We start from the raw sequence: 27,640 nt of genomic DNA, 5'->3' as shown, positions 1-27,640 counted from the left end.
CAAATCCTCCAGCAGCGCTGGGGAACGGCTTATACAACGCCACGTCTCTGCTGTGCCCAGGGGAAATCACCGGGGGAACGGGGGGCAGATCCGGGGGTGCAGCCCCCCAACTGCTGCAGCTGCTCCTGCTCGCAGCTCAGTAACGCGGGCACTTCCTCTCCGTCATCCGCCGCCACGGAGCGCTGCGATGACGCAGGAACAGGGCGTTTTGTGCCGTTATCGCCTTCTCCTGCAGCGCTGCGCGACGCCCGCGGAACCCCCGGGCGCCGGGACCCCAACGCCCACGTGTGCGCCGCCGGCAGCGCATGCGCAGAGCGCAGACACCACCCCCCACCCCCCCACCCCCCCCGCGCATGCGCCCTCGGCCCCCTCCCCGCGCCGGCACCGTGCAGCCTCCGCCGCGCATGCGCTCTCGGCCCCCTCCCCGCGCCGGCGCAGAGGAGCGGTAGCAATGGCCGCCGCCGGCCGTTGCTGAGGCGCCGCCGCTGCCGTTCGCGGCGCCGTCCTCGCTCCGGCCGCGCTCCGCTCCGGGCGGCCCCATGAGGAGGCGGAGGCGACGCTGGAGCGGCGATGGGCTCGCTGAGCAGCCGGGTGCTGAGGCGGCGGGCGGGCCTGCCGCGCGGCGATGGGGCGGCCGGGGACGGCGGCGGCCGCGGTGGCAAGAGGAAGCGCGGTGGGGCCGAGGGGCCCGGTGACAGCGACAGTGACGGCGAGGCCGAGCGGGAGGAGCGGCTCCTCAACACCCCGCGCAGGTCCGGGCTGCAGCGCGGCTGAGCGCGGGCTGGCGGCCGCCGCCTCGGAGGGGTCTGTGGGCCTCAGTCGTGGCCGTTGGTCTGTCAGGGAGCGGGTGGCGGGAAGGGGCTGCGGGGCCGGCGGCTGCCGCGGTGGCCCTGGGGCCGTGAGGCGATAAGAAGGGGCCGTGTGGGGCTGAGGGGCCTGGCAAGGCTGAGGGAGGGGGATGGCGGGTTATGGAGCGAGGGGCTGGGCCGCTCGAGAACCGAGTCTGGTCTTCAGGGGCTCGCTGTGGAGGGGAGACGGAGGGTGAAGAGTTTGGGGGTGGGCCTGGGGCTGGGGGTCGTGTCTTGTTGGCTTTGGAAAGGTCCCAGCTGCAGGAGGCAAGAGAGGGGCCGTCAGTCCGTCATGGGGAGGGAAAAAACCCTGTCGAGGACTTTATACTTAGTGTTGCTTCTGTAACAGAAAAAATTGAAAAATTGTATCTCTGTTTGCCTTTTTGTATAGGAAAAAATTGAAAAGCACTTCGAAATATATTTATCAGACTCTGTTTCTGAACGGGGAGAACAGTGATATCAAAATTTGCGCTCTGGGAGAGGAGTGGAACTTGCACAAGATCTATTTGTGTCAGGTAAGTCGCTTCCTTCTTACTCACAATAGAAACTGTATTTTTAATAAAAGAATCTCTGAAGTGTGACTTGAAATTTTTTTCTTTTCTTTTATTTTCCCCCCTTACGTTTCTGACTTACCACTCTTTCTGTGGATGCAAATGGTTAAACAACTTGTTGGGCTTTTGATAGTAATGTTAGGAAGCATAACTGTAGCTTTGTGTTTTAAAAGTTTCTTCAGTTCTGTCTCTTGCTATTTAATTTTTTAATCTACTCGTCTTAGCCTTGGTGCATCCTTTGTGAAAACAGTCCTGGAAATTGTCTTTTTACGTCCTGAGAACACGTTCATGTTTGCTAAACAAATGGCTGAGAACCTCCTGCGATGTTAATGTTGTTGCAGAGCAAAGAAAGCGCTGCCAGGGTGGGTTTGGAAAGCACATGCTCACCCAGTTCCATCTCACTGCTCGTTAGGGCTAAAGTGTAGGAACCTGAAGAGATATTGCTGCAGCTGGGTTTTGTATTTTTTCTTTCCTGCTACTTTCTGGCTGGAAGGTATGCACCCAAGCTCTAAAAAGGAATAAATCTTAGTGCACACAAGCCAAAAAAAGATGCTGTTTCTACAAGCGTTTTATTTTGGGTGTGTATTAAGGTGAAGCTCTTTGTGTTACTTTTTGTGCTTTGGAAGTGAAGAGGTGCTGTTGTCTTTGCTGTCTGTTCTCTTTATTACTTTTCCTGTGGCGGAAGTGGGCAGAAACAATGGCTTTGTCTCGAAATGTCTAATTCAGTTGCACCGTTAACTTAAAAGTAGGAGTCTAACCTTGGAAGTGATTTATTTGAAGTGAGAAGAAAAAGTGTCTGCAAACATCTACACTTCTTTGTTAGCTGTAGTCAAACACAGGGCGGTTTGACGTGGTACGAGACGAAGGTGTCACCGTGAGGTGCTCAGCAGGTTGGAGGCAGTCCCTCTGGTGTAGCAAGTGATGGTAGAAGCAAATTCTTGATTATTTTGTTGTGGTTGATTTGGTGCAGGTGCAGCAATACCTTGCATTGGCCACAGTGAGGGCAGTTCCATTGCTTTCTTGTAGGAAAAAGCCTTTTATTTTATGTGTGATAGAACTTTTTAAAGAGCATAAAACAAGGGCAGGAGAGTTGTTTGTGTTTAGCCCAAAATTGCGCAGTGGCAGCCATCTCTGGACAGAAGTGTGGGTGTGTTTGACCAGAGAGGACATCTGGCAGACACAGCCTTGTCCGCTCGCTTTCGAGTTGGGATGACAGAGGGTTGGACACTCAGACTGACTCGTGCAGCACAAACAGGCTGGGCCCGTTGCTCGTTTGTCCTTAAATTGTTGTTGGTGATGGTGTGTGTTATTGTCATTCCGTTGTTGCTGCGTCTCAAGCTCATGAAGCTACTCCTGAAAATTTAGTGTGGGTGGATAACTGAAATGGAATATTCTGTGGGTGCTTTTCAGCAGACTTTGAAAATTGGGATCTTGTTCTGTAGAGGCCTTGTTGTACGTGGGATGTTCTCGTGAGGTGAAATTTCATGGCTGAGTTAGCCATTCTCCTAAGTCAGGTTTCGATTTCAGTTCTTGCTCTGTCATTGGAATTATGTTACTGTAGGTAGAACGTTTTTGGATGTTAAAAACAACTCTCAGTGAAATTATGACTCCTCCTCTGCCTTGTTGAGCAGACAGTCTCAGTCGGAATGTCTCTGTTTTCCGAGTCTCTTGAGTTAGTTTGATAAGGCCAGTAAGGTGCTGCTCTACCTGTGAATGGCAGATCTTACTAAAATGATAAATTGTCCTGAAATTGAGGGATTGATGCACGTGGCAAAGCTAAGGCAGCCTCCTGAGGATTGCTAAGATAAGGTCCTGCTTTTGAGTAGTGTGTTGTGTGTCATCGTAGTTAGGGGATATGCCAAAAGTACAGAAATATTTTACATAATCAAATAAAATCAAAATTGGATTTTGTTATTTGCTGCCCTGAGTTGAAATGCTGAGTTAAGAGGTCAGGGAATATGGTTCTGTACAAATAGACTTTATTTTTTTGATCTCTCAGGTAAACTTCAGTGAGTGATAGCATCTCATAATGGGCACATCTGCTGCTGAGAAGGAAAGTCATGACTCCTAGTAGAGCAGTATATTTCACTTCATTTGGATGGAAACCCATCAAATTGTAGTTTTATATGCCTTACACTTTGTAATAAAAGGTATATTTGCATAAATGGTGTATGTGTATGTGTCCTTGGTATGAGACTACAACTTTGTACATTGATTTGTATGTCTTGCATGCTGTTTTTTTTTTTTTCTTTTCCTTTTTTCCAATACCCAAACTGGCATTCCCTAATGCCTGCAGGATTTGTTGTCTGACAGTAACAGTAAGGACTTAATTTTTGGACTAATTATATCCCCATTGTGTGTGGTTTGTAGGAAAAGAGCCTGTGTGGCTTTTCTGGCCCTTTAAAGCTCTTCACTTTCTCTGATTACAGACACGTAGCCCAAATTTTCTGTACACGTTTTCACTTTCAGAACTAGAGCAACTAGAATTAGCCCTTTCTCAAGTATGTCAGAATGTTTTATTTTGTGAAAATTTCTCTTAATACGTTCTGTTCTGCATAAAGGTAAATATTAACCATTTTTTGTTCCATGTGGTGTTTTTGGCAGTTTTCATTGGAATGAAATCTCTTACTTGAGTTCTTTTTCTCTCATCTTCCCTCATACAGTCAGGCTACTTTTCCAGTATGTTCAGTGGATCTTGGAAAGAATCTAGCATGAGCATCATAGAGTTGGAGATTCCTGACCAAAATATTGATATAGAAGGTAAGTGGGAACCTTTTATTTTGACATAAAAACTGAAGGTAGAAGTTAAGATGAACCTGACAAAAAAAACCAAAAAACTGAAAATATGTGGGAGTTTTTTTAAGAATAATTTTCAAACCAGTAAATAAGAAACTTGAGGGAATGAGTTCTGTGCTCATTCAGTTTTGAGCTTAACTCGGGTCACCAGTAGAGTTGAATTCATTTTTGCACCTCTGAACTGGGAAGCGCAGCTGGAAAGCAGCCAGTTGTCCTGTTGTTTCGGCGTCGGGGCTCTCGAGATCAGTGTGTGCAGCTCTTGTGGAGCCTCCAGTGCGGGAGGGGGAGTCACCTCGTCATCTGCCCGGCCTGCAGGGGCCGAAGGGACCTGGCAGGATGCTCTGCTGGGCTTCCAAGCACCACGGACTGAGGGAGAAGTGTTTTTTTCAGAACCATTACGGAGAATCGTGTAACATCGTAGGAATATCTCAACGTTACGCTAGTGATCGATTGCAGAGAAGGATTGTGAGGTTCAGCTGCTTTTTATCTAGTTCTACTGCTCTCCACCTTGCTCCACGGCGTGACTTGGCTGTTTTAAGATGAAAGTTTTGTGTAAATAGTGAGGAGTACTGTGTTTTATTGGTTAATGACATATTTTGTGTTTTCTATTTGTGTGGTCTCGGGCTGGTAAATACTAGCTTTTTATCCAGAGCAAACAAGATAGCAGAGAATGTGTGCGCTCGGGTGGTTTGGTTATATTTAAGGACTCTTTGAGTTACCCGTGCTCAATGCCCTGTCTTTGTTTGACACTTGTACCCTTCTCAGCTCTACAGGTGGCTTTCGGCTCGCTGTATAGAGATGATGTGTTAATCAAACCCAGCCGAGTAGTTGCACTTTTAGCAGCAGCCTGCATGCTGCAGCTCGTAAGTAATAAACGTGCAATATTTTTGCGCTCTCTTTTTGGGTAAAGATAACAGTTCATGATACACTCACACGTGGGTACTGTTTCACTCAGAGGAATGAATCCTCTTTTCAGACTGAGTGGGTTGTCACGTTACGACACGAGGTTAGGTCGATAGAGAGGGGCAGATTTAGATTAGATCTAAGGAAGAAATTTTTCACTCAGAGGGTGGTGAGGCACTGGAACAGGTTGCCCAGAGAAGCTGTGGCTGCCCCATCCCTGGAAGTGTTCAAGGCCAGGTTGGATGAGGCTTTGAGCAACCTGGTGTAGTGGAGGGTGTCCCTGCCCATGGCAGGGGGATTGGGACTGGATGGTCTGTGAGGTCCCTTCCAACCCAAACCGTTCTGTGATTCTGCCTCAAGCCCTGCTTAATCTGACCGGTCTACCAGTTTCCCAAGAAAGATGAGACCCTTGTACCGGGCCCGCCTGCCTCACCCTGTTTAAGGAGAAGTTGGGGTCACCTTGAACCCTTTACAATGTGACTGGTCTGTCAGGCTCACGCTGACAGCGTCACTGGGACAAATCCCTCTGGGCAGCCCACTGAGTCAGAGGGGGTTCGTCTCCCCTACCTCATGGGCAGCGCGCGGGGCCAAATCCCTTCTGTCCCCAGTGTCAGTTGTTGAAGCTTCTGGAAACTTATATCTATATATGACAAGTTTTATTACAGATGCTTGTGGCAGGATACAGATTTGAAGACAGCTGGTGATAGGGACTGACTGCGAAAACACAACTGATGGGTGATAATTTTCAATAGCTGCAAGGTGTCAGTAACTGAGTGCATGTAACACAGAGCTCTTACCCAGTAGGCGTCCCTAGGGGGGGGAGGGAGAGAGGTCCAGCCTGTCAGCTGATCCCAGATGTCCCAATGGAGGTCTTCCCCCAACACCCCCTTCTCTTAAGCCATTTTTATACTTTTAGGTGAGGCTTGAGTGACTCTGGTCATGCATATCCTGTCAGGAGTGGTGTAAATTTTCCTGGCTTCGATTTAAAGGTATAGACTAGAAGAATTTCAGGACACATGCTCAGTGAGGGGTGGTCGCAGACCAGAGGCAGGTAGCTTTTGGGATGGAGGTGTGTTTTGGTATTATAATGATATTATAATGAGCAAAGATCACTTAAAGGCCAGGGATTTTGCAACCTGTTAAGCATTGACATGCCCGAATTGCCCAGGTAAATGCCTGGCTGAGTCTTGGCATCCTAACTCCTTTCACCACCATTGTTGAGGCAACAGCTGCGATCCGTCTTCCTTGCCAGCCGTGCGGTTCCTTTTGCCAGCCATTCCCTATCCCTGGGAACAGCACCTCCGTACCACTCTGCTCCCCGTTCCAAGGATATCGTACGTTCCGCCCGGCCAGGGCAGGCCTTGTCCGTGCCAACTGCGTTGTGTTCCTGGGAGCAGCAGCCGTGTCTCGCCTCAGAGCTGCTTTAATATTCCAGCTGGTGAGCTGAACTTTGCGGAGCAGTGTTCTTCCATTCCCCCCATTTCAGCTATTTTTCCACAGTGGGGAAAAAACCCAAATGTAATGGAGTGGTGTTCTTCAAAAAATCTATGACTAAGATTCAGTTGTAATATTAAGTGCTGCTTTGAGAATCATACCTAGAAGTAGATTAAGACGTGTTTTAACAGCTCATTTGTTCTACCCTTATGCACAAAGCTTTTCTTTCACGTGATAAAGTCTTAAAAAAAACCTCATTTTTCTGAGGAACGTTGGTTCATATTTTCTGGATAGCATAGCGTAGGTCACTGTAGCACGTGTGGCTTCAGTAATTGTTCAGGCATGAAAATTGGTGTGAACTGCACAATCTTTGGCACTTCCTGGTGGGAAATGAAAACTTGAAATGTTTGTGGGTTTGTTCCTCCCCGCAGGATGGCTTAATCCAGCAATGTGGTGAAACGATGAAGGAAACCATTAATGCAAAAACTGTGTGTGGTTATTATAATTCGGCGGGGACATACGGATTAGACTCTGTGAAGAAAAAGTAAGAATTACTTTCTCCAGGCTGCTTTGTACATTGCTAATTAAAAGTGTGAATTTACAAACAGTACAATAATGCCCAAGTTAAATTTTTAGTTATTTTTTAAAGCTATCTGACTTGAGTTTTGCTTGTCCTGTTTAATTTTTGAGTTTCTACTATAATCAGTTACCTTGAAATTGGTTTAGATTATGGTAGCTTGATTGGCCTGTGCTGTGAATGAATTAATTACTCAAGTATTTTAGTAAAGACAGTATGTTTGGTCTTCTGTGTGACAGTGGAATAATACTTGTGGTCATTGACTGTTTTATCGCAAGCTGCTTTAATATTCAGAACTTAAGCTTAACTTCATCTTAATTAGGAGGGATAATTGCACATTTGTGAGCAGAATGCTGAGGTTCGTGCTGACTGCTTCCTTCTGCTGTGAATTAGTGTGTTCTCAGAGCTTTTTGTGGCACTTTGAATTTAGCTTTCACTGTACCCTGCGAGAAACTAAATGCATCTTGAAGAGTTTGAGAAAATTTTGGAAAACCTTGTGGTAAACTTCATGTTTTTGAATAGCTCTCTTTTCTCTTTTTCATCTTTTTATGTCTTCATATCTCAGGTTAAAGCAGTACTTCAGAATCATGTGGTGCATAACCAGGCTTTGTGAGCCTGAGCAACTGTTGCAGGAATGTTGTCATATGTAAGAAAAAAATGAAGGTGCTAATTCCTTGCTTTTAATCTAGGTGCCATGAATGGCTCTTGAACAACCTGATGACTCACCAGAGCGTTGAACTCTTCAAAGAACTCAGGTACAGCCTTCAGTTAACATTGAGTGGTGAAGTACAATTTCTTCCAAGTATGTAATTCACTGCAAGTAACTTTCTAGGCTATCGATGGTTGTTGACACCTAGCTTGCTTTCTTGGTTTTGTCTATACTGTCTCATAGAACTCTTGTGATCTGTTTTTTTTTTCCCCCAGCATAAACCTCATGAAACAGCTGATTAGCTCATCTAACCTGTTTGTAATGCAAGTGGAAATGGATGTATATACTGCTCTCAAAAAGGTACTTAGCGAAGGGTCTGGCTGGGGCTTTATGAGGTTGAACTCCTGAGTAGGAGGTGGTTTGTAACATAATTAGAATTTTAGTCTTTTTGGTGTTTACTGAAAGTATTTGAGAGTATCAGAATCTTTGTAGGAATTAGTGCTTTATGAAAATGGCCCTTTAATAAAGCATATATTGTTTGAAAACTTCTTCAGTTAACTCAGTCGAGTTTGTTTGTTTTACCTAGTGGATGTTCCTTCAGCTAGTGCCTTCTTGGAACGGGCCTTTGAAACAACTCTTAAGCGAAGCTGATGCCTGGTTTGCCAAGCGTAGGAAAGGTAGGATTAACTGGGATGACCTTGGATTGGGGAAGATGTGAGTTAGAAGTAAAATATGATAGTTTTCCTCCACTTCCTTCTTCTGTTTTCTCTGGGAAGACTCTCCTCTTCCAACAGTCCTTGGCATCACATTCTTAACACTGGTGGCTTTCTCACTCCTCTCTCTGTGTGTTTTCAAGTGAGCACATAGCTTTTTCGCTGTTTGCAAGTGAGCAGACGTGGTTGCTGTTTTTGCTTTGTTGCTTTTGCTATTGTTCAGTTAGGATAAGCTTTTGTTACCATCTCACTAGAAGGCACCAGTGTATTTCAAAAGAGGAAAAGTTTGGTCTAATGTTTCTGCTGAAAAGGTTCGAATGTAAGTCATTTCTTCATTTTAACTGCAAAAGGTGGTTTAGCTGTCCATAATAACTTTCTCTGATCAGTAAGTTAAAACTCAATCTCAAATATAAATAGGGTCTGGAAAATGTTTAGAAAAACAAGTTGTAATAGAGGTGTTCTGTCTTGCAGACTTTGAGGATGACGTTGCGTTTCTGGAGTCAGAACAGGGGAGTGCGTTCCTGTCGGTGTTCACACACTTGAGATTACAGTATATCATCAGTGACTTGGCATCAGCCAAAATTATTGAGAGAGATTCCCTGATACCCTCAGGTGAGTGAGTTCTCAGCTGATCAAGTTCTGTGTGCCTTACTCTAGAGTAATTGGGAAGATCTGGGTGCGTTTACTGGTCTTATCATCCATATGTTTATCTCCAGTGTCTGAATTGTGGCTGAAGATTCAGCAGAAATTGAATTTACATAAGTAAAAGTCTTAATAGGCACACACACAGATGTGTTAAGCATTTTGTTGATCAGTCAGTTTATCGAAATACTCTATAAGGAATACATCATACATTGTCAGTGTTTAAATGACCCCAGAGCCCCAGACATGCGAAAAACCTTCTTTTAAGAGAGCAAAACTTGCTGTGACTCAGCTGTTCTCTAGCTGTTATCTTTCCACAAAGAGCTGAGTGGTTTTCGACAGGATTTGAAATAATATCTGACAGTGAAAACCAAAAGCACAAGATGCTACGAACTCTCTCCCATCTTCAAAGACAAGCATTGTTTATGAACAGATATTTAGGATGTTTTAGGAGAAGACAAGACATCTAAGTATTCTGCTCTGTCTTTTTATAAAATACATCCTCACTCTAGGTCCTGGTGTTTTGAAGACCATAGTGTGAAATGCCATGTAAAATTATTATAGATTACTGCTATTAACGTTACATTATCACTGAAAAATAAAAAGCCTCATTCTCATCTCTCTGCTGAAGTCTGAGTTCACATGTAGGCTTTGTTCTTTGCTCAAAAGCTGTAAACTCAGGTGCTGGTAGGTGAACAAGTCTGGAAATGAGTTATCAAGTTGGAATCCCACTTGAAAATATTTTTACATTATCATTCGTATCTTTCATCCTGTGAAACATCTGCCTGTCCTTTTTCCCCTTTTATTATTTATTTTTATTTTTCCCTTCCCCAGAGTTAGTTGTGCTCCTTGTAGCAGTGTTTGGACTTCTCATGCTCTGCCTTTGAATTTGGCTCCTGGTATCCTTGTTCCATATTTCACCCTGTTCAGTGTTCCCTTATCAAACTTCAATCTTAGCATTGAGTTTTGCATCTTGACTCTCTAACAGTTGGGGTTTTTTTCCTAGCTTTGATTTTATTTATTTTAAGTATCTGTCCACAGTATTGACTATTCATCCATCTGTGTGTCTGTGATGTCTATTTATAGGTGTAATTGCCAAATGTCAATTAAGACTGCTTTTATTGAGCTGTTTAGCCCTGATTTGTAACTTGACATCTGTGTTCCTGTCATCTGTCCACTCTTGCAGCCTTGGAGTCGCTTTGGACTCTTGCCATATGTAAATATTATGTCTTTGAGTTACACTGCTGTCTTTCTGTACATTTTAATTCTTTTTTTTCACCTCATATTGGCTTTTTCCTTCATGCCACCATGGATGTCAACACGATGATACGATGCCAGAACAGACTCATCAGGCTATTTCTTTTGAAGCCTGCTAGCCTGCTCAAATTGTTGCATGCTTTTAAACACTTTCCTTGCCGTTACGACGATGCAGTGAGCATTGCTTCACTCAGTTTATCTTCCTTGTACTGCTGTATCCTGTCCCTGCCAGAACTAATGGTTCAGTTGCTCTTTGCAGCTGAATAACCTTGTGCACTTCTTTCTCATGCCTTGAAGTGTTCGGAGAACGCCGGTGTCCGAAGCTGAATTATGTCTCTCTGTGATAGGGGGTGCCTGTGGGGAGGGGGTAGGATCCTTTCCTCCCTAGAAATCCTTCAGTCTGAGTGAAACCAGACTATGACTACTGCTTAAATGTACTGTCTTTTCCTGCTCCTGCTTCTGGATTAAATTAGTACCTCAAGAGATGCGGAAGAGACTGTCTTCTGCACCAGTTCTGACAAAGTAAAATAGGAAGCAACTGGATTATCCTGTGCCCAAAATGTCTACTGAGAAGTGTTCCTCGAACAGCAGGTGGAGGCAGTGCGTTGCAGGCGGCGGCGTGGAGCGGAGGCACGGTTTGGGTGAAAGGTTTGGTTGGTTGTGTCCGGTAGATGGGGCAGGTTTTGACCTCGAGGAAGTGATAACATTTTATATTGTGCATAAAAATCCCGGAAGAACAGATCTGATCTTTGGTATGGGATATTTTATATGCTTAAGTGATGTATAAAGTAAATATAATCCATTTTACTGAAGATGGGTATTGGTGCAGGTTATAAGCAAAGTGCAAAGGCATCTTCACGCTGTAATAAAAAATAAGATAACTTTGGGTGAATAACCCTTTAGACCCTTAATTCGATGATCACACAGGAGAACTGTGGATTATTTCCTTGTGAAGTGGCTTTGTTAGCATGTGAATAACATGTTGCAAACTAGAAACGTGCCAGTACTGCACTTGATTTTCTTCTCTTAACGTTGCTGCTGTTATCATCTACCAAAACTGTGATGGGTTGCCTTTTTGGAGTGTTCTTCCATGGACAAATTTTGTATCTGTGCTCAAACCCAGAAGCCTTTTATCTGTGTACGCCAGAGGAGAACGTTCCTTAAATTGTTACAAGATTAATTGCAGCTTTGAGGCTGATTTACTTGTGCTTATTGAAAAAGAATGTGTAATTTTTGCACAGTTCACAAGGTATTGGAGAGCAAAATGTTTACTCTTTCCTAGTTAAACAGTTCATCAGCTGTGGTAAGTGCTGAAATGGGCCCGGTGGCTTTGTAGTCGTACAGTGGGAGAAGCAGTGTGTGTGGTTAGTGCAGGAAGAGTATGTGGTGTTGATGCTCTACCACTGATTATTAATTTAAAATTTACAAAAAGCTTGAATTCCAAGAGAACTGGGAGAGCAGGGAGGGACGAAAAGCTTAATGTGGAGACCTGGAGTTCGATACTTGGTGGCCCTTGTAATCTGTTGGTACTGGTTTGTAGCCAAAAGCTGCATTAAGGTCAGGAACTTTTGCTCGTCATTCCGAAGGAGACTCGGATAAATACTGGTGGTGCACTTTCGGAGAGATGGTCGGCTGCCAGCAGCCAGTATTTGCCACGATTGCACCGTACCCGAGAGAGTCTGCCCATGTGGAAATTGCTGGGTGGTTTGTCTTATAGTGTAAGCTTTTTAGGTGGTTCTAGAGGAAATTGTTCTCAGGGCGGTAAAGGTGGCAATCACTGAAAGAAATGGTGTCATTTTTTATTTTATAAACCTTGTATATGTGTAGGTCCAGCAGGAGAAGAGTGAAATACTGTATTAGGAGTTCCCAACAGAGAGTCTGTTCTTGCTTGCACAGAAAAGGTGTAAGAGACAGAAGTACCTAATGTGGCTGTCTGTAGGGAAGTGTTCCTTGTTCTGGTTTACCTGGTAAATTCTGAATGTTTCCTGAACAGTACTTTCCTTCTTAATGTCTACAAATTAACAGATGAACTACAGTTGAGATATGACACATGAAATAGACGTGTGCATATACCAAAGGAAAGAAGATGCTCTGTCTCCTGTTTTATTTATTTTATTGTTTTCCTTCTAGCACATCCATTCTCTGTTCCTTACCTGTGTAGTTTTCCTTAAATCATTTTTATACTTTCTGTTGTACTTTGGTTAATTCCTATTTTTGTCCTGTCGCAGTCTGAATCTTAACTCTAGTGTCAGTAGAGCAAGGGCTGGTTTTAATTTTTGCATCTGAGGCTTCTAAGGCAATCTCAGCACTATGATCTCGGTTCTTCTCCCTTCTATCATCTTCATCAACTACCTGTTTCGTTTTTATGGTGACAGTGGTTCTTACTGTTCCTGTCACCCCAGTCCCTTCCTCCATCGAGTTTGTTCTCGTCCATGACCTTGCATACTTGCCCTGTTCATTATCTTGACCAAGAACAACTTGCATGCTGTGCTTTGGGTGCTTCTGATCCCTTTTGTGTAACTGACTTAGAGCTATTAGTTTTTGTTCTCTTTTATCTCTTGGTTGCAACTATTAAATTAATAGAGCCGATAAAATCTTTGTGGTGTTCTCAGAGGAAGATGTGATTTATGTTTATTCCTAGCAGGGCACAATTTCTGTTTGTTTTTACCATATCCACAATAAGTCACTGTTTCCTCTATCCTCTGATTCTGTTTTCTTCTCGTTTAACGTGTAGAATTCTGGTGGGGATCCAGAAAAGAGCATCTTCCCCCACGAGCTTGTTAACGAGCTCCTTGACTTAACAGAACTTTGCGCACTGAGAAAAACGTGTTCAGTTGCATCACTTCTGGCAATGGTGAACGCTTGATAAGATGAATGTAGTCCCGACTGATTAGTGTTAGTTGTTGATTTTTATCTCTGCTGCTTCTGTAGTTGAGGCCTGGAGATGGATCACACACGTGCGTTATCAGATGGTGGGTTTGCATAGGCCGTCCAGTTAAAAAGTGTAACCTTATTATTTCAATGTAATTTTATTTCTATATTTCAAATGTTTATGAACGTCCCCGTTCCCAACTCCAAAGACAACACCAAGCTTATTTATTTTTTTTTAATTTTAGAATGGCTGTCCTCTGTTTACAAACAGCAGTGGTTTGCCATGCTCAGAGCAGAACAAGACAATGATATTGGGTAGGTATATTACAGGCTTTCCTTTATTTCTTTCTTAAATTAGAAACCTTCCTCACATATAAATTCTGACATGATTAACTTCTGGAGTTTACATTGAGAGTGGGAGGGAAATGTATACTTTAGTGGTTTTAAACTCTGTTGTTTCCTGTGGAGCCATGTGTTCCCTTGGGCTGGCTGATCTCCTGTCCTTTAAACCGCAGAACTCTAGAAAACTTGTGTAATGCGACCAGAGGTAAATTCTGGGGAGGGATGTTTTGTGTTTTGTTTTATATTGGTTAATTCTTCTCACCGGTACTTTGCCTTGAAATACATGTTGAGGCTGTGAAAGGGTAACTCATTAGCCTTCCATTTTACAGACAATTTTAGGAGAAGTACTGCAGATGGAGAAAAAGCCTTTTCTGTCCTTCCTGCCTGGGCTAGGTGTGCAAGAGGTGGTGGTGCAGTAGCTCCAGCTGTATTGGTGCAGAAGGCAATTTGTCATTTTTTGTTTATGCAGGGATAACTGCACGCTAACCTTTGTTCCTGCCTCTCCCATCCTCGCCTCCCAGGCAGCGCGCGAGAGCCCAGCACCCAGCAGGGCTTGGCATCCTGTGACCTGTTCACCTCACTCTCTTAAAATTCCACGGCCTTTCCCCCACCCAGTGTTTATGTTTGATAGCTCTCTGCACTGCCAGCACCTCCAGCTTTTCCCAGGCAGTGCAACCTTCCCTTCCCTACTGCTAAGACTGTCCTCTCTCCGTAATCCTCCTGGTTTATATCCAGGCTTTTCTCCTTCCTAGACCATCTGCTGCGCTGTGTTGGCTTTGCATTGCCATTGAGGACATTCCATGACAACTACCAGCATGCATGCATCATTCCTGTGCCCTGTCAGAGATGTGCATGTAGCTGTGCCTTGTGTAGCACCCTGACTGGTGTCTGTGTGTGTGAGATGGTGGTTGGGTTCCTTCAGCCTGTGCCTAATGTGGGTTGGCAGTGGTGGTGGCTTGGGCAGCGAGGCATGTTGGTTTAACGTGCGTTACACGGACGCGTGCGATCACAAACTGTTTCCCTTCCTTCTGCTTGCTTTTTGCCACGTTGCATTGAGCCAGGTCCCGTGATCTCTTTCTAAATACTGAAACTGTGGCAAAATGCAACTGGGGGAGTTGTTCCTGCCTTTGTCTTCTGCCCTAGTTCTTGGTGTGCTTTGTGGAGAATAAATGTCAGGTCAGGAAGCTGCAAAATGTTTGTTACCTTTCGAAAACCAATAAACCAACTTCTTTATTTTCTTCCATCAGTTCTGTTAGCCCAGCACTTGCCGTTCTGAAGATGAGCATGTTCAATTGCAATGGTAGGCTTAACTTATTAATTGCAATCTGAAAAGCGTAAGAACCACTGTCCTGGTTTGAACACAGGCCATGCAATCTGTGGCAGCGTTTCCAAATCTCCCATTTTCCTTTAAATGAAGCGCAAGCCTTCTCTCGAGGTGCTTCTCTGGCAGTGAGTAGTTAAGGATTTTCCACCCCGAGGTTTTGGTTGGATCATTTTTGAACGACCAACCACTGATAGACCTGTTCTTAGAGATGTGCAGTCCTGATTTGAAACAGCTTATGCTTTAGCCCAAGCACCCCGTGGCGTTGACTTCCGTGGCTTAATTGTGTATTGTATAGGAAACATTTCCTAATGACTTCCTTTTGATGTTATCACGTAACAGTGTAAAAAAAATCCCCAAAACTCTGACTTTGGTCTTAAGAAGATCTTTAAGAAGTGGTTCTCTGTCAGTAGCAGTGCTTTAGAAAATGGTAAAGTACATAATTGTGAATCTCATCATTTCAGCTCCTAAGTATTAATATCGGTTGGTCGTAGCTTGTTTCTGATAGGATTATCTTCTTGGGAAGACTTTTCTTGTGACGCTGTCGTTAATGTGTCTAACAGTACCTTAAATCTCACACGAGAGCCATGGTTAACATGACAGTGAGTATTAACATAGCGATCAAAATTCTGACATGAGATAAGACTGTGCATTTGCTTATTTTTGATGTCTTTTGGTAGTTCACTGTAATGCAGCGAGAGCATTTTAGTTGTCAGCCATCAGATATACACGCTTCTGAAAAGGAAGCTCTCGTACGAAACTGGAGTGAAGGTGATGGGTATCAGCAGCTTGAAAATGAGCAACTTTTGTGTTCAGCTGCAGTGCTGATGGTTTCAGTGGCTCCTGGAAAGAGCAGAGTATTTTTCCACATTTTTCTTGCTCATCTAGCTTTCTCTTTTGCAGTATGGGATTACAGCTAAAACTGAAAACGTTAGGCAGAGAAAGTTTTACTTAACAGACGTCTGTTTGCCCGAATCTCTCGTTCTGGCATCCGTTGCCAAGGTCTTTTGTGAATGGCAATGGGAAGAAGGGGGTGAGATGCATTTCTCGTCAGCGTGTCTTAGCTTCTGACTTCAGCAGTTTACCAACTTAATGGTTCAAGGTGGCAGCCAGGTTGCTGTTTGCTTAGTAGTCCATAATGGATATGATTGCCTTTGAACAGGGTGTTCTCCGGAGCTGTGTGGGAGGGAGGTGGGTGGGGGTGCACGTGTGCAGGGAACACTTCCCTAGGCAGCTCAGCTGTAACGTCGCTCATCCATAGCACGCTGTCTCTGAGAAGACAAATGTTCCTTGGAATTCTGAGATCACTCCTCTGTCTGCTGCTGCCGAGCTGTAGTGCCACCCTGCAGTGAGATGCCCGCGGTTTGTGACTCGTGTCTTGGAAGGGAAGACGTGCAACTCTTCCTTGGTATTAAAGCAAATATTTCGGATGCTCGACCAACCTGTAGCTGAAAGAAAAGAATTAAGGGTTTATAAGGCTGTCCTTTTATGCAGATCTGCTGCCCTTCCTCGCACACTTAGTGCCTGTATCAGCATCTTCACGCGTTTTTTCCCTCAGAGATAAGGACACACTTAGTAAGCTGAACAAAATGTGGAGCCCGACTCCCAGCGCGCTGAAGTAAGGCTCTATTTTCATATCCCACCTGGTGTGTAATTGCTCTTGCTTATTCTAAGACTACCAACATGGAAATAATACTGCTTTGAAATGTGTGATGTGTTTGTTCTTTTGACAACTTTAGAGAGGGGAAGAACGTGTTTCTCTTCCACTTTATGTAGTTTGCATTTAAAAGGACTAAACGTTTTATTCACTCTTCAGAATTTGAGAATTTTTTAGTGTAATACTGGAGTTTGTGGCTTTGAACTGTAGCTGCTCAAGGCTTACTTGTGCTAAACTGGATCACTTCTTGTTTCATTAAACATTTGTTCTGTGGCAGATGCAAGACAGATCTTTCAAGTCCATGACTGGAATCATTTCTCCTCTAATAGTCACTTTGGCAGTGTTTAAGAACGAAATAGAATAACTTGACTGTTCACCAAGCATATGGCAGGCCAGTGTCAGTGGTTAGAGCTGGAAGTTTTGCATCTTTTGAGGCTGCGTGAGGCATTGAGGAGGGGAGAATGCTAGTGTCTGTCATTAGTACTAATAACGTACTAATTTAATACAAATTTCACACACATCAGGTACTAATGTGTGTGAAATTTGTCACTAATTAAACAGAAATAAATCTTCTGTCACCATTGCTGAATTTAGGTCAGCTGCATCACCAGTTCAGCTAGAAGATGTGGAAAAAGCACATGGGAGTTTCTTGGGTGAATTTGGTTAGCATGATTAGCGTATTTGCTTAACTTATTCATGAAATACTTCATCTTCCAGGATTGCTTTTTGCAGAAGCAGGGGGGAAAAGTCCACAGACTCGAGTTTGTTTGTAAAAGCTGTAGCCACAAGTTCTCGTGGTGTGTGTACAGTAGGAGGAGAACAGATGCTGCGTTTCTTCGGGTTATGTAGCTCGAAGTATGTCATTTGATATTGCAGGTTTATAATTTAACTTGCATGGGGGGTGTTGCCGTTCACTGTGATTTTTATAATACTCACTTTAAGCATTTGTCCTCCCTGTAACTTTTGAAGACTTTCTGGCAACAGCTGCTTATTTGGTTAATGATGTAATAGTGTCTAAAGTTAAGTGAGCAACATACCCCTGGAAAGCTGCGACTGATTTTACTTTTGCTGGCTCTGCAAGATTTTTTAATACGTGTTGAAGCGCCAGTGCAAACTGCTGGGTGAACTAAGTTGATACTGGTAGTAGGATGGACAGAATCAAGAAGTTTGTGGCACCTCGTGATCGCTGTGGGTGAACTTTTTTTAGACAAGTTGCACAACCAGCTACTTGAGAAATCTTTCACAACGTGTCTGTGGGTGCTTCTTCGTAACGGTGCTGCTCTGCAGAGTCCTGCAGCTGTTCCTGAGCAGCATGTTCGTGCCTCCTAAGTCAGACTGCTGCGTTTGACAAGGACTCGGGTGTCTTAGGATTGGAGAACGTTTGCCTTTGCCACAGCTGTTACTTTCTCATCTGGAAAGGTTCTTTTGTAAAAGTCCTACCAAACTGAGGTTTGCAGTTTTGTAGAGTAGTTGGATGTTCGTGGCATAATTCGGGTGGGAAGGGATCGTGGGAGGCCATCTAGCCTAACCTCTGCTCAAAGAAGGGCCGGTCGTGTGGTCAAACCAGTTTACTCAGGTCTGTTCATCTTCCCCGCATTAAAGCACCGTACCAGGCTGTTCAAGTGTCCTTAAAGATGCACTTTTTTTGTAGGCCTCAAGAAATAAATAAAGAGGAACTGGAAGGAAACAGCATGAGGTGTGGCCGAAAACTTGCAAAGGATGGTGATGTAAGTACGGCGTGTGGCTCAGTCCGTGCGTAGCTGACATGTCTGAGACATGTTGGGTATTTTCAAAACATGTAGGTCTTAATTGTCAAACGGCATCAAAAAGATGTAATGGAGATGGTACGTTAAAGAAATTATTTTGTTCTCTCTGGAAGGATGAAAACGCTCGCTGGTTTCGCGATGAATAAGGAATTAGTGTTTTAATTGTGCTCTTGCGCTGCAAGCAGGCCCATGTTTGGAAAGACTTTTAGTGTGTGAAAGGAGGGAATGTAGTCATGACTTGTCCTTTGGGACTTGGGAAATACACGTGGTTAAAATATAGCTCTGATCACTGTTGTCTTTGTCTTTTGAACTGGAGGAGGAAGCTTTCTAGATAAAACGTGTGATAGTCACAGCCAGCACTCCTGTGTGTTCCATATACGTATTTGTGTCTTTAACAGGTCTTGTGGAAAAAAAAACCAGGACACATGAGGTTTTTTTCCCACTGAAGTCACTTAGCCTAAGGGTGTTGTACTCCAAGGAGTACTTTGAGCAAGAAGGAGCCCTGGGGTTAAGGGCTACTCAGAAATACAGCACCAGTTACCAGAAGGCAGAAGTGTTTTAGATCAACTTGTGTCAAATGTCTTTTTGCATGTTTGGAAGGCAGCTGACGCCAAGCTTGTCTCATGCAGTCATCTGTCTGCAAGGGCTGGCCACCGAAGTGAGTGGTTGCCTACCAAGGTGTCTTATGTTTCAAACAGGTGTTGGCAAGGATCCTTGAATCCACCAGACACCTCTGTAGCCGAGAGTCCCCTTCCCAAGTACGAGTTGTTGGAGAAGTGACACTTAACCATTTGTGTTGTAGTCAATGCTCAGACTGGTGTGCTTGGTTTTTCCACTTATGTTCTTCAGTACTGCTGGCGGTGGACTGGGTTCAACTTTGGCTTTGACCTTCTCGTTATTTATACAAATCGTTACATCATTTTTAAACGGAACACGCTGAACCAGCCGTGCAGTGGATCAGTCAGTCTGCAGCCTCGGAGAAACATAGCCTTCAGGTAGGCAGTAACCAAGGAGGACAGCCCTGTGGTGTGTGCTAAAATGTCTTACCTTAGTAATACTGTCTCTCCATCTGTGCTTGCATTAAATTCTGCTGCCACCGAGTTAGTTACGTGTGAAAATGTTATTCTGTCTCCTTGGGAGAAGCTCTTTGTGCTGGAAAAACTAAATTATGGGAGACTAAGTAATTTAACTTGTTGTTACATCCCTAGGTTACGTCTAGCCTCTTTTGATAGCAGTGGGAAAATTATTTGCAGTAGAACGACAGGATATCAGATCGTAACTCTTGAGAAGGACCAGGTATGTAGGTGGATTTTTGAGCTGTTGAACTTGTATTCTGGAGTCCAAGGCATGACAAAAACGCTGACAAGCCAACAATGCTTTCGATGGGGAGTTGTTGTTCTTGTTGTTATTGCTAGTGTGGAATTTAAAGTGTTCCTTTTATAGGTAGTGGAAGATTAACCCGATTTGTGGAGCGTAGCTCGCGTAGGATAACGTGGATTTCATAACAAAAATAATAATAGTTATTAATGATAGTTGATAATAGTGAAATTCGTTCCTGTGGTGCTGCTGAAGCTCTCTGCTGCTGGTCTGGTGTTCTGTGGGATGACTGCTGTTTTCCCAGACTGCTGACACTGCTGAGATACAATAAGGACATGGAGCTGCTGGAGCGGGGCCAGAGGAAGCCATGGAGATGATGCGAGGGCTGGAGCACCTCTGCTCTGGAGACAGGCTGGGAGAGTTGGGGCTGTTCAGCCTGGAGAAGAGAAGGCTCCGGGGAGACCTTCCAGCACCTCCCAGTGCCTAAAGGGGCTCCAAGAAAGCTGGAGAGGGGCTTTGGACAAGGGCATGGAGTGACAGGACACAAGGCAATGGCTTTGAACTGACAGAGGGGAGATTTTGATGAGATCTAAGGCAGAAATTCTTCCCTCAGAGGGTGGTGAGGCACTGGCACAGGTTGCCCAGAGAAGCTGTGGCTGCCCCATCCCTGGCAGTGTTCAAGGCCAGGTTGGATGGGGCTTTGGGCAACCTGGTGTAGTGGAGGGTGTCCCTGCCCATGGCAGGGGGTTGGAAGTGGATGATCTTTGAGGTCCCTCCCAACCCAAACCAGTCTGTGATTCTCTGAGATTACCTGTCTGAATAGTGTCTGTGTCAGGCTCCTGCTTGTTTAGAGGCCAGCTGGGAGCTTGTTTGAAGACTTTTTTATTGTAAGCTGAAGAGTTAAAAGAATGTCTGCATATTTTATTACTGTATGGAAAAAATTAATGAAAGCCTCAGAGAGGAGCGGAGTTTTCTTAAGAGAATTTGCACCCATCCGTGACAGCAGAATTTAGTAAGGAAAGGGAAAAACTTGATCATCAAGTTTCTTAAATCTTAATCAGCAGTGATACGTGGGTGGCGAGTACACAGGAAAAGCTTTTCCTCGTAAACGCCATCCTTGCCGTAGAATAAAGTTTCACTTTCACTACCCCAAAACTAGTTCCTAGAGTAAAACCAGAAAATTCCTACCAACAGACTGCAATTTGCTTTAAAACATGGACTGCTATGGATTGCCTGGTTGGTTAAATCTCCTGAAACTGGTAGTGGCAGGAGAGTCTCCCTTTCTCCCCAGCGTGCTGGGAGGTGAAGTTTGCTCAGCCGTATCTTACGGTTCTGTTATCTTCGATGCAGAGGGCTGGCAGCACTGGGTCAAAGGGCTGGAAGCATTTTGCTTATAAGGGTTATAAATGCTTATAATCCTTATAAAAGTTTGTCAGCATTTAGCACTTATCAGCGCTCATGTTATAAAATATCTGCTTAAGGTGAAGGTGAATTGCCATATTGGGGGGTTTTATCTTCTGCTTCTTAATACGCAGTAATTAAAATTTACAGAATGACTGTTAGTGTCAATCTTGTGCTTTTTGATGAACTTCCCTCTAACGGCATCACTTCCTGCGCAGACGTGTAGTGAGCGTCGGCTGTAAGCCGTGTTTGCTTCCCAGGAGCAGGTGGTGATGAATCTGGACAGCAGGCTCCTGGTCTTCCCACTCTACATCTGCTGTAACTTCTTGTACACGTCGCCAGAGAAGAAGGCTGACAGCGAGGTGCCGCTGGAAAATTCGGAAAACTGAGACCTCTGCAGTGGAATGTAGTAGCACTCCTGGAACGCCGTACGCCTGCTTTACGTTGAACGCCCTGCTGACGCACAGAGCTTTGACAGCAGCAAAGGCCTTACACTGTAGCAATGATCTATGGCCTTAGTATACTCCTATGCATATCTGAAGAGAAGAGCAGAAGTTCTACAGGCCAAAACTAGTTATCTCTTTTTTTTAATTATTATTTCTCTTCTGCATCTTCAGAGAGTAGCCATTCCATGTTTGAGAAATGTTATACTTTTTTTTTTTTTTCCTGGGCGAAAACTGAGCCAAATTGGAAATAGGGAATTCGTGTGAATGACATCTTACAGTCACCTGTCCAATTCTGAGCACACGTTGTAGGATGTGTGGGTTTTGTTAGTGTGGGGTTTTTTTGGATTTTTTTAATAACTGATCTGGAAATACCAGATCCATGTTCTGCTTACTTTTGTGGTCCTTTTCCATTAGGGCCCAATAAATCCATGTCAATGTTGCCTGTCAATTTTTGTTAGTTATTTAACTGTACAAACTTTCAAACGTGCTTGGTTTTAAGCCTTTATTTCATCTCATAGACATACATTTCTTTCTTATTCTTGGGCTTTTTTCAACATTGCAGCAAATATTTATCTCTTATTTTTTTAGCCTGTGAATTTGCTAATAAAGATACTCTTAAGTGATTTTTTTTTTTTTTTCCATGTGCCGAAAATACTCTAATGTACTCACCGTCGTTCGAGTCTGTTATACAGCAGCAGCTTTCAGGTAGGATCCTACTGAATGCTCACTATGCTCACATGAACCAAATACCCGTTTTTAAACATCATTTTTTTTCGTGCCTCGTTTTATCTGTTACATTGGGAATAAATCCCGTTTTAGCTCAGGAACTTGTGACCTTTGAGTGCCTTTTGAGTTGTAGGTGTTAACACAAACTTCCCATCAGTTCAGCAAGGTCACAGGATCCACAGGAAGAGCTGGGAACAAGAGATTCCTTTCCGGTTGGTTTGAGGAATGGGGCAAGTGTAAGAGGTACACTGTATTCCTTCTTTGTGCGCGTTGGGTTTTATGTTCGTGTTGCCATTTTTGAATTCTTAACAGCGGGATTTTCGGATTCAAAGTGGGAATTTTGCCTCTTTAGTAGCCTATTTTTTTAATGTTGTCAGAAAAGTATAAAACCATTTGTACTTTATAACAAGGATAAAAATGTGTTGGGCAAGATGGAAAAACATTGCAACTGGTCAATAAATGATTTCCAGTGGAAAACTCGCCCGTGTCTATCCTTTTCCACCACGAATAGCTTTTTCTGTGGGATTGAGCCTGTGGATGCACCTCTGTGTAACCTTGTGTTGTGTCGTGCTTCTTCAGAAGTGGAAAGCAGAAGCGTTTTAAGGTGTTTATCTGCTGCAGCATCAAAGTTGGTATTTAGATACTCGATAAGCAGTTTTTCTTTTAACTGGAAGTACCAAGAGTTTGAAACTGTCATCGATTAAGTGGAAAGAAATATGGGCTGCTTGTTGATGGCAGAAGAGAACACAGGTACCTTGAAATACCTGATTTTGGTGTAATTCCAGTTGAAAACTGAGCTTTGGTGGTGGCTTGAGCTGCCGCAGGGCTCCTGCTTTGTGCTGAGGGCTTCACACCTCCGGTTTGGGTCCGGATCCTGCCCTGCCCGTGCGCCCCGCGGGCTCACAGGGCCACCCGCAGCCCCTGCTCACAAGCCATCGCTGTGTGCAAACGCAGCCCTGGCCCGTGCACCCCGTCAGCGTCTGCCCTTGCTGCTGGGTGCGCTGGCTTCATGGGAAGGGGTTTCAGTAGCAGGAGAGGGGCTTCGCTCCCTGTAACTTCCCAGGCTCGAAAGCGGGTCGGACTGGGTTGGACTGGGCTCTGGCCAGGTCGGATCCCCCATCCCCTCAGGCCAGGGCCGAGTCAATCAGCGCTTCTGCAAATGCCCCATTTAAGACCGGGACAAAGATGCCCCAATCATGGTTTGGACCTGCAGGGAAGAGAGGGGGCAGGCAGGGGCTGCCCCCCATCCCCATCCTCCCGGCTGAAGATGGCCGAGGCGGCGCGGCTCGGGAGAGCTCGGAAGCGCCCCGCTGCCGGCGTGCCTGCTGGGCCGAGTTCACCCAGAGAGGATTTCCGAGAGAAATGGCCACACAGACACCGGGTCAGTGCGGATGGAGCGGGAGGAGGTGCCGGAGCTGGGATTGCCCACGGGCCATGGTGAGACCCCCCTGCAGCCAGGACAGACTCGGTGGGGCACAGATCCACCCGCAGCCCGGGGAGGAGCCCCCACTGGAGCACAGATGCTGAGCATGAGGGAGGTCATGGACTCCCAATGAAGTAGAGACGCATCTGAAATCCGTGGAAAACCCCCGCCAGAGCGGGTGGCAGCTCCCTAAGGAGCCGTGTTTCTGTGGGGAAGAAGCCCGCGCCGGAGCGATGTGACGGGTCAGGATCGCATCCTGCGGGAAGGGCTCACGGTGGAGAAGGCTGTGCACTGTCCCGTGGGGAAGGGATCCACTGGGCAGGGGAAAAGAGTGTGAGGAGTCCTCCTCCTTTGGGAAAGGAGCAGCAGAAAGAACGTGTGATGGACTGACCTGCAGTCCCCGTTCCCTGTCCCGCTGAGGGAGGAGGCAGAGCCGGGAAGAAGGGAGGGGAGGGGGGGGAGATGGTGTTTTTAAGATAGAATCATAGAATGGTTAGGGCTGGAAGGGACCTTCAAAGGTCATCTAGTCCAACCCCCCTGCAAGGAACAGGGATATCAGATCTGGCTTTATATATAGATCTGGCTTTATATATGGCTTTATATATCAGGGATATAAAGATCTGGCTTTATTTCTCGTTATCCTCTCAAATAACTGATAATAAATGAAATTGATTTGTCCCCAAGCCCGTGGCCGGTGGGTGCCCCCTCCCTGTTCTCATCTCCACCCTCAGACCTTTTGTGACGTTTTTCTCCTCTCGCCCCACCGAGAGGGAAGAGCGGCCGCGCGGGAGCTCCGCTGCCGCCGGGCTGAACCCCGACACCGAGGAACCGCCGCCCTGCAGCGCGATGGGGATGTGGGACATGGAGCAAGAGCTTACATGAGACTCAGCGGGATATTTTTTTCCAGAGGTTAACGACTCCTTCCCTTGATCTTGGGGTGTCCTGGTCCTACCCGTGCCCTCCCTCACCCTCCTGCTTGTGGAAGGACTGTCAGTGCAAAGAAGTCCTTTCCCAGCGGACAGGATCAGGGATTTGGGATGGGGCAGTGGTGCGGGTGCCCTTCGGAAGGGCTTGCTAAGCAGTGGCTCAGCGCAGGGGGCAGGAGAGGAGCACAGAAACCCAAACACGTCACAACTTACCCCAGAAAACTGGTGGTTGATTGTTTGTTTGTTTGTTTGTTTTTTTCTCTCTTTTATTTGTCACTGACTAGGAGCAGCAATCGGAGCGAAGGGGAGCTGAGAAGTACAACACCACACTCAGGAAAACGGTATGAAAAGTACAAAAATAAGGAAGCCTATATATAATATAATTGCAGTCAATTACTAAAAATAAATATTGTAAACACACAATAACAACATCAGGTGAATCTACAGTCACTCGATTCTGCTAGCAGCCGAACAGTCTTTGGCTTTATTTAACTCCCTCTTCCCCACACGGAGCCAACACCCGGATTAAGATGCATTTTCTTTGCTTCAGGCCGGGAAGACTCCGGGCTGTCAGGGATGTCACAAGATAAATAATTTGACTCTTTCTTACTCCAGATTACCCTGTGACCAGAAATCGCCTCTTTTGCCTTCAGTGACCACTGCTCTACTAGAGCGAGCACAATCTGTCAAAAGAAGGTGTTTTCCTCTCTTTCCCTGCCGGAGGGGAGGAGGATGCGGTGAGTTGGGGACCAAGGCTCCCCCACTCCAGTGTATTTTGGTGCTCTCTTGCACCTCGTCACCCGTTGCACGGGGACTTGTGGGTTTTGTCACTGTTTTACACCTCTCCCCGCTCCCCTCCCGCGCACCGGACCTTTTCACCCTCTTATCTCTGCCAGATAGCCCTGGCACGCTCCGGATCGCCTGATAAGAGACAGGGCAGCACAGAGGCACCAGCCTGGGGTCAAACTACCCCTGAGCTGCTCCCAGGCCAGACATTGCTCGGGGGCTCAGATACTCCTTGTACATCTTGGGTGAAAGCAGACGATGCTTCTGACTCCGAGAAGGAAAGAGGCAAATTCCTCTTGCAAGGCTCAATAATTTGCTGCTTTTATATATATATACATAAAATTATTATTTTTAAAAAGCAGTAACACTAAAATCCTGTCCAAAGTACCAACAAGGAGCGAATTGCCAGGGAGGACAGGTCAGTGGCTCCAGTGTAGCAGCTGACACAGCGGGACCCCGTTCTGCTGCCTGCGTGGCCAGAGAACGTGCCGGCACAACACCAGGAGCGCAAAGAAAATGCATCCTAACGGGAGCAACCAAGCAAAACAAAAGCCATCCTAAATCCACAAAGCAGCACTTCTTACTGGAGGAAAGAGACAGACCAGGCAAGTCAAGTTGCTCAGTCTGTCCATCTCTTCCTACATAGAATAGAGTTGATCTTCCCTTCATATAAATAGTTACAATTTAATCTTCCCTTCTTCATTTTAAACACATTCACGTAACATCCCATTGCAACATTTTGGTGTGAGGTTACAGTCCCGCTGAGGCTGCAGTCAGACTGTACAGCAAACATCTCTGCTGCTCGTCCCCTTTGAGACAAAAAGGAGCACAAACTTCTCAAAGTTTTAATAAAAACCTTTCTTACAGCCACTGCCCAGGGCACATCCGCCGTCACAGGTTAACACGGGTGTCTCGGAACGCTTCACGTATTGCTTTTTAACTGGGAATGTTCCAGAGCCAGTCAAAGCAAAGGGGAAGCAAAAGCTTTCCAGCTTTACGGGAGCCTCGTGGATATCCAGGTGGGTATCCACCAGACCAAGCCCAGCCAAAAATCCTCCCTGACCTCACAGAAAGTTTAGATCCGCAGCCTCGAGCTTCGGCACGTGGCTCCTGCGCATCGTCAGCCCCACAGAGCTGCTGCTACCGCTACCCCCAGACCAGATACCATGGGACAGACCAAAAGCAGTTGTAGCTCCAGATAATTTGTACTGGTTTTACTTCCTCTGTTCCAGGAGAAGAGAAAGTGCTCAGCAATTCCCCACCACCCTGCGAGCTCAGGGCTGATCCTTCCTGCCGCTGCGAAGAAAGGCACGGGGAGCAGGGCCACCCTGCTCCACCCGTCCTTCCTAACCAGGTACTTCACTACCCACGTTTTCTTCTCCCCCTTTTAGTCACCTGCTCCAACAACTTGCTGAACTGGAGCCTCAATCAGCTACAAAAACAGGGCAGCCCGATAGTCCCAGTCTCTCCCACTCTCCCCCCAAAACTACAGTCGTTTAAAATTTAGCACACTAACTGGCGAAAATGCTACATGTTTCAAAAGGGGTACAGCTGGGTAAGAGTTAAAAAATACAGCCACTAATGCAACCTTCTGCAGGGTGCAGCAGGCAAAAACATTTCTGGTTCCATTTTTCAGTAGGCAAAATGCTGGTTTGCTGAGGAAAAAAAATCACACACAACTGCTTGGTACCATGTTAGAGGGTTTCTGTATCGTCTTTTCAAAAATTTATTTAACATCTTCTAAAACTTCCACTAAACTTGGTTTCTTACATCATTTCTATACACAGTCAGATTTCATTTAATTGTCTTGAGGCTTATAAAAAAATAAGCATTTAAAATGCCCACAGAGTAATTTTGCTTTAAAATTGTGCTCCTGAACTTGACCCCCAACATAGAAGAGACACGTTTGGTAACGAGGTCACCCCAAGCAGTATAAAAATATACATAAAAATAGACAAAAACTCTATCCTCCAATCTGAAGGTCTGTTCATGGGAATTATTAATTATGGGTTTTTTTTTTTATACATCACTGGAATTTCAGCATCCTCTGCTAAATATTTACAGAAACATACCCACCCCCACCTGTATGCCTCTGCTCCATCAGGCAGAGAACTGCAGCGTTTAGTTCATCCACAGGCAAAAATTAATCCCCGCTGGTCACCGCGGCTTATCCCCCCACACCCCGCGATGGGAGCGGTGTGACCTTCCGGAGCGAAGCCGGCTGAGGAGGCTGGGGGCCAAAATAAAACCTCTCCTTAGGTTAAAACCAGCCTAATCCCAAAAAGCTT

At 45.3% G+C, this 27,640-nt stretch overlaps 1 protein-coding gene across 1 annotated transcript; it reads left to right on the top strand.

Moving 5' to 3' along the window:
• Window positions 1–570: 570 nt before the first annotated feature.
• On the top strand, window positions 571–22,688 carry GMCL1 (germ cell-less 1, spermatogenesis associated). The gene is made up of 14 exons (XM_086628017.1): window positions 571–752; window positions 1,240–1,363; window positions 4,063–4,159; window positions 4,961–5,058; window positions 6,964–7,076; window positions 7,799–7,864; window positions 8,034–8,118; window positions 8,345–8,435; window positions 8,943–9,083; window positions 13,487–13,556; window positions 18,213–18,288; window positions 19,177–19,322; window positions 19,536–19,623; window positions 21,306–22,688. Exons 1-14 carry the CDS (start codon window positions 571–573, stop codon window positions 21,432–21,434), a joined length of 1,506 nt encoding a protein of 501 aa, XP_086484143.1. The 3' UTR covers window positions 21,435–22,688.
• Window positions 22,689–27,640: the final 4,952 nt, after the last annotated feature.

The sequence above is a fragment of the Tauraco erythrolophus genome, chromosome 29, assembly GCF_009769465.1.
Source record: "Tauraco erythrolophus isolate bTauEry1 chromosome 29, bTauEry1.pri, whole genome shotgun sequence".
In the NCBI taxonomy this organism is placed as follows: Eukaryota; Metazoa; Chordata; class Aves; order Musophagiformes; family Musophagidae; genus Tauraco; species Tauraco erythrolophus.
This window is presented reverse-complemented; position numbering and strand designations above follow the sequence as displayed.

Coding starts and splice junctions, on each gene's coding strand:
- GMCL1 (XM_086628017.1), top strand. CDS start 571: ATGGGCTCGCTGAGCAGCCGGGTGCTGAGGCGGCGGGCGGGCCTGCCG. Junction 1,364..4,062: donor ACAAGATCTATTTGTGTCAG/GTAAGTCGCTTC, acceptor TCCCTCATACAG/TCAGGCTACTTTTCCAGTAT. Junction 8,436..8,942: donor GTTTGCCAAGCGTAGGAAAG/GTAGGATTAACT, acceptor TCTGTCTTGCAG/ACTTTGAGGATGACGTTGCG.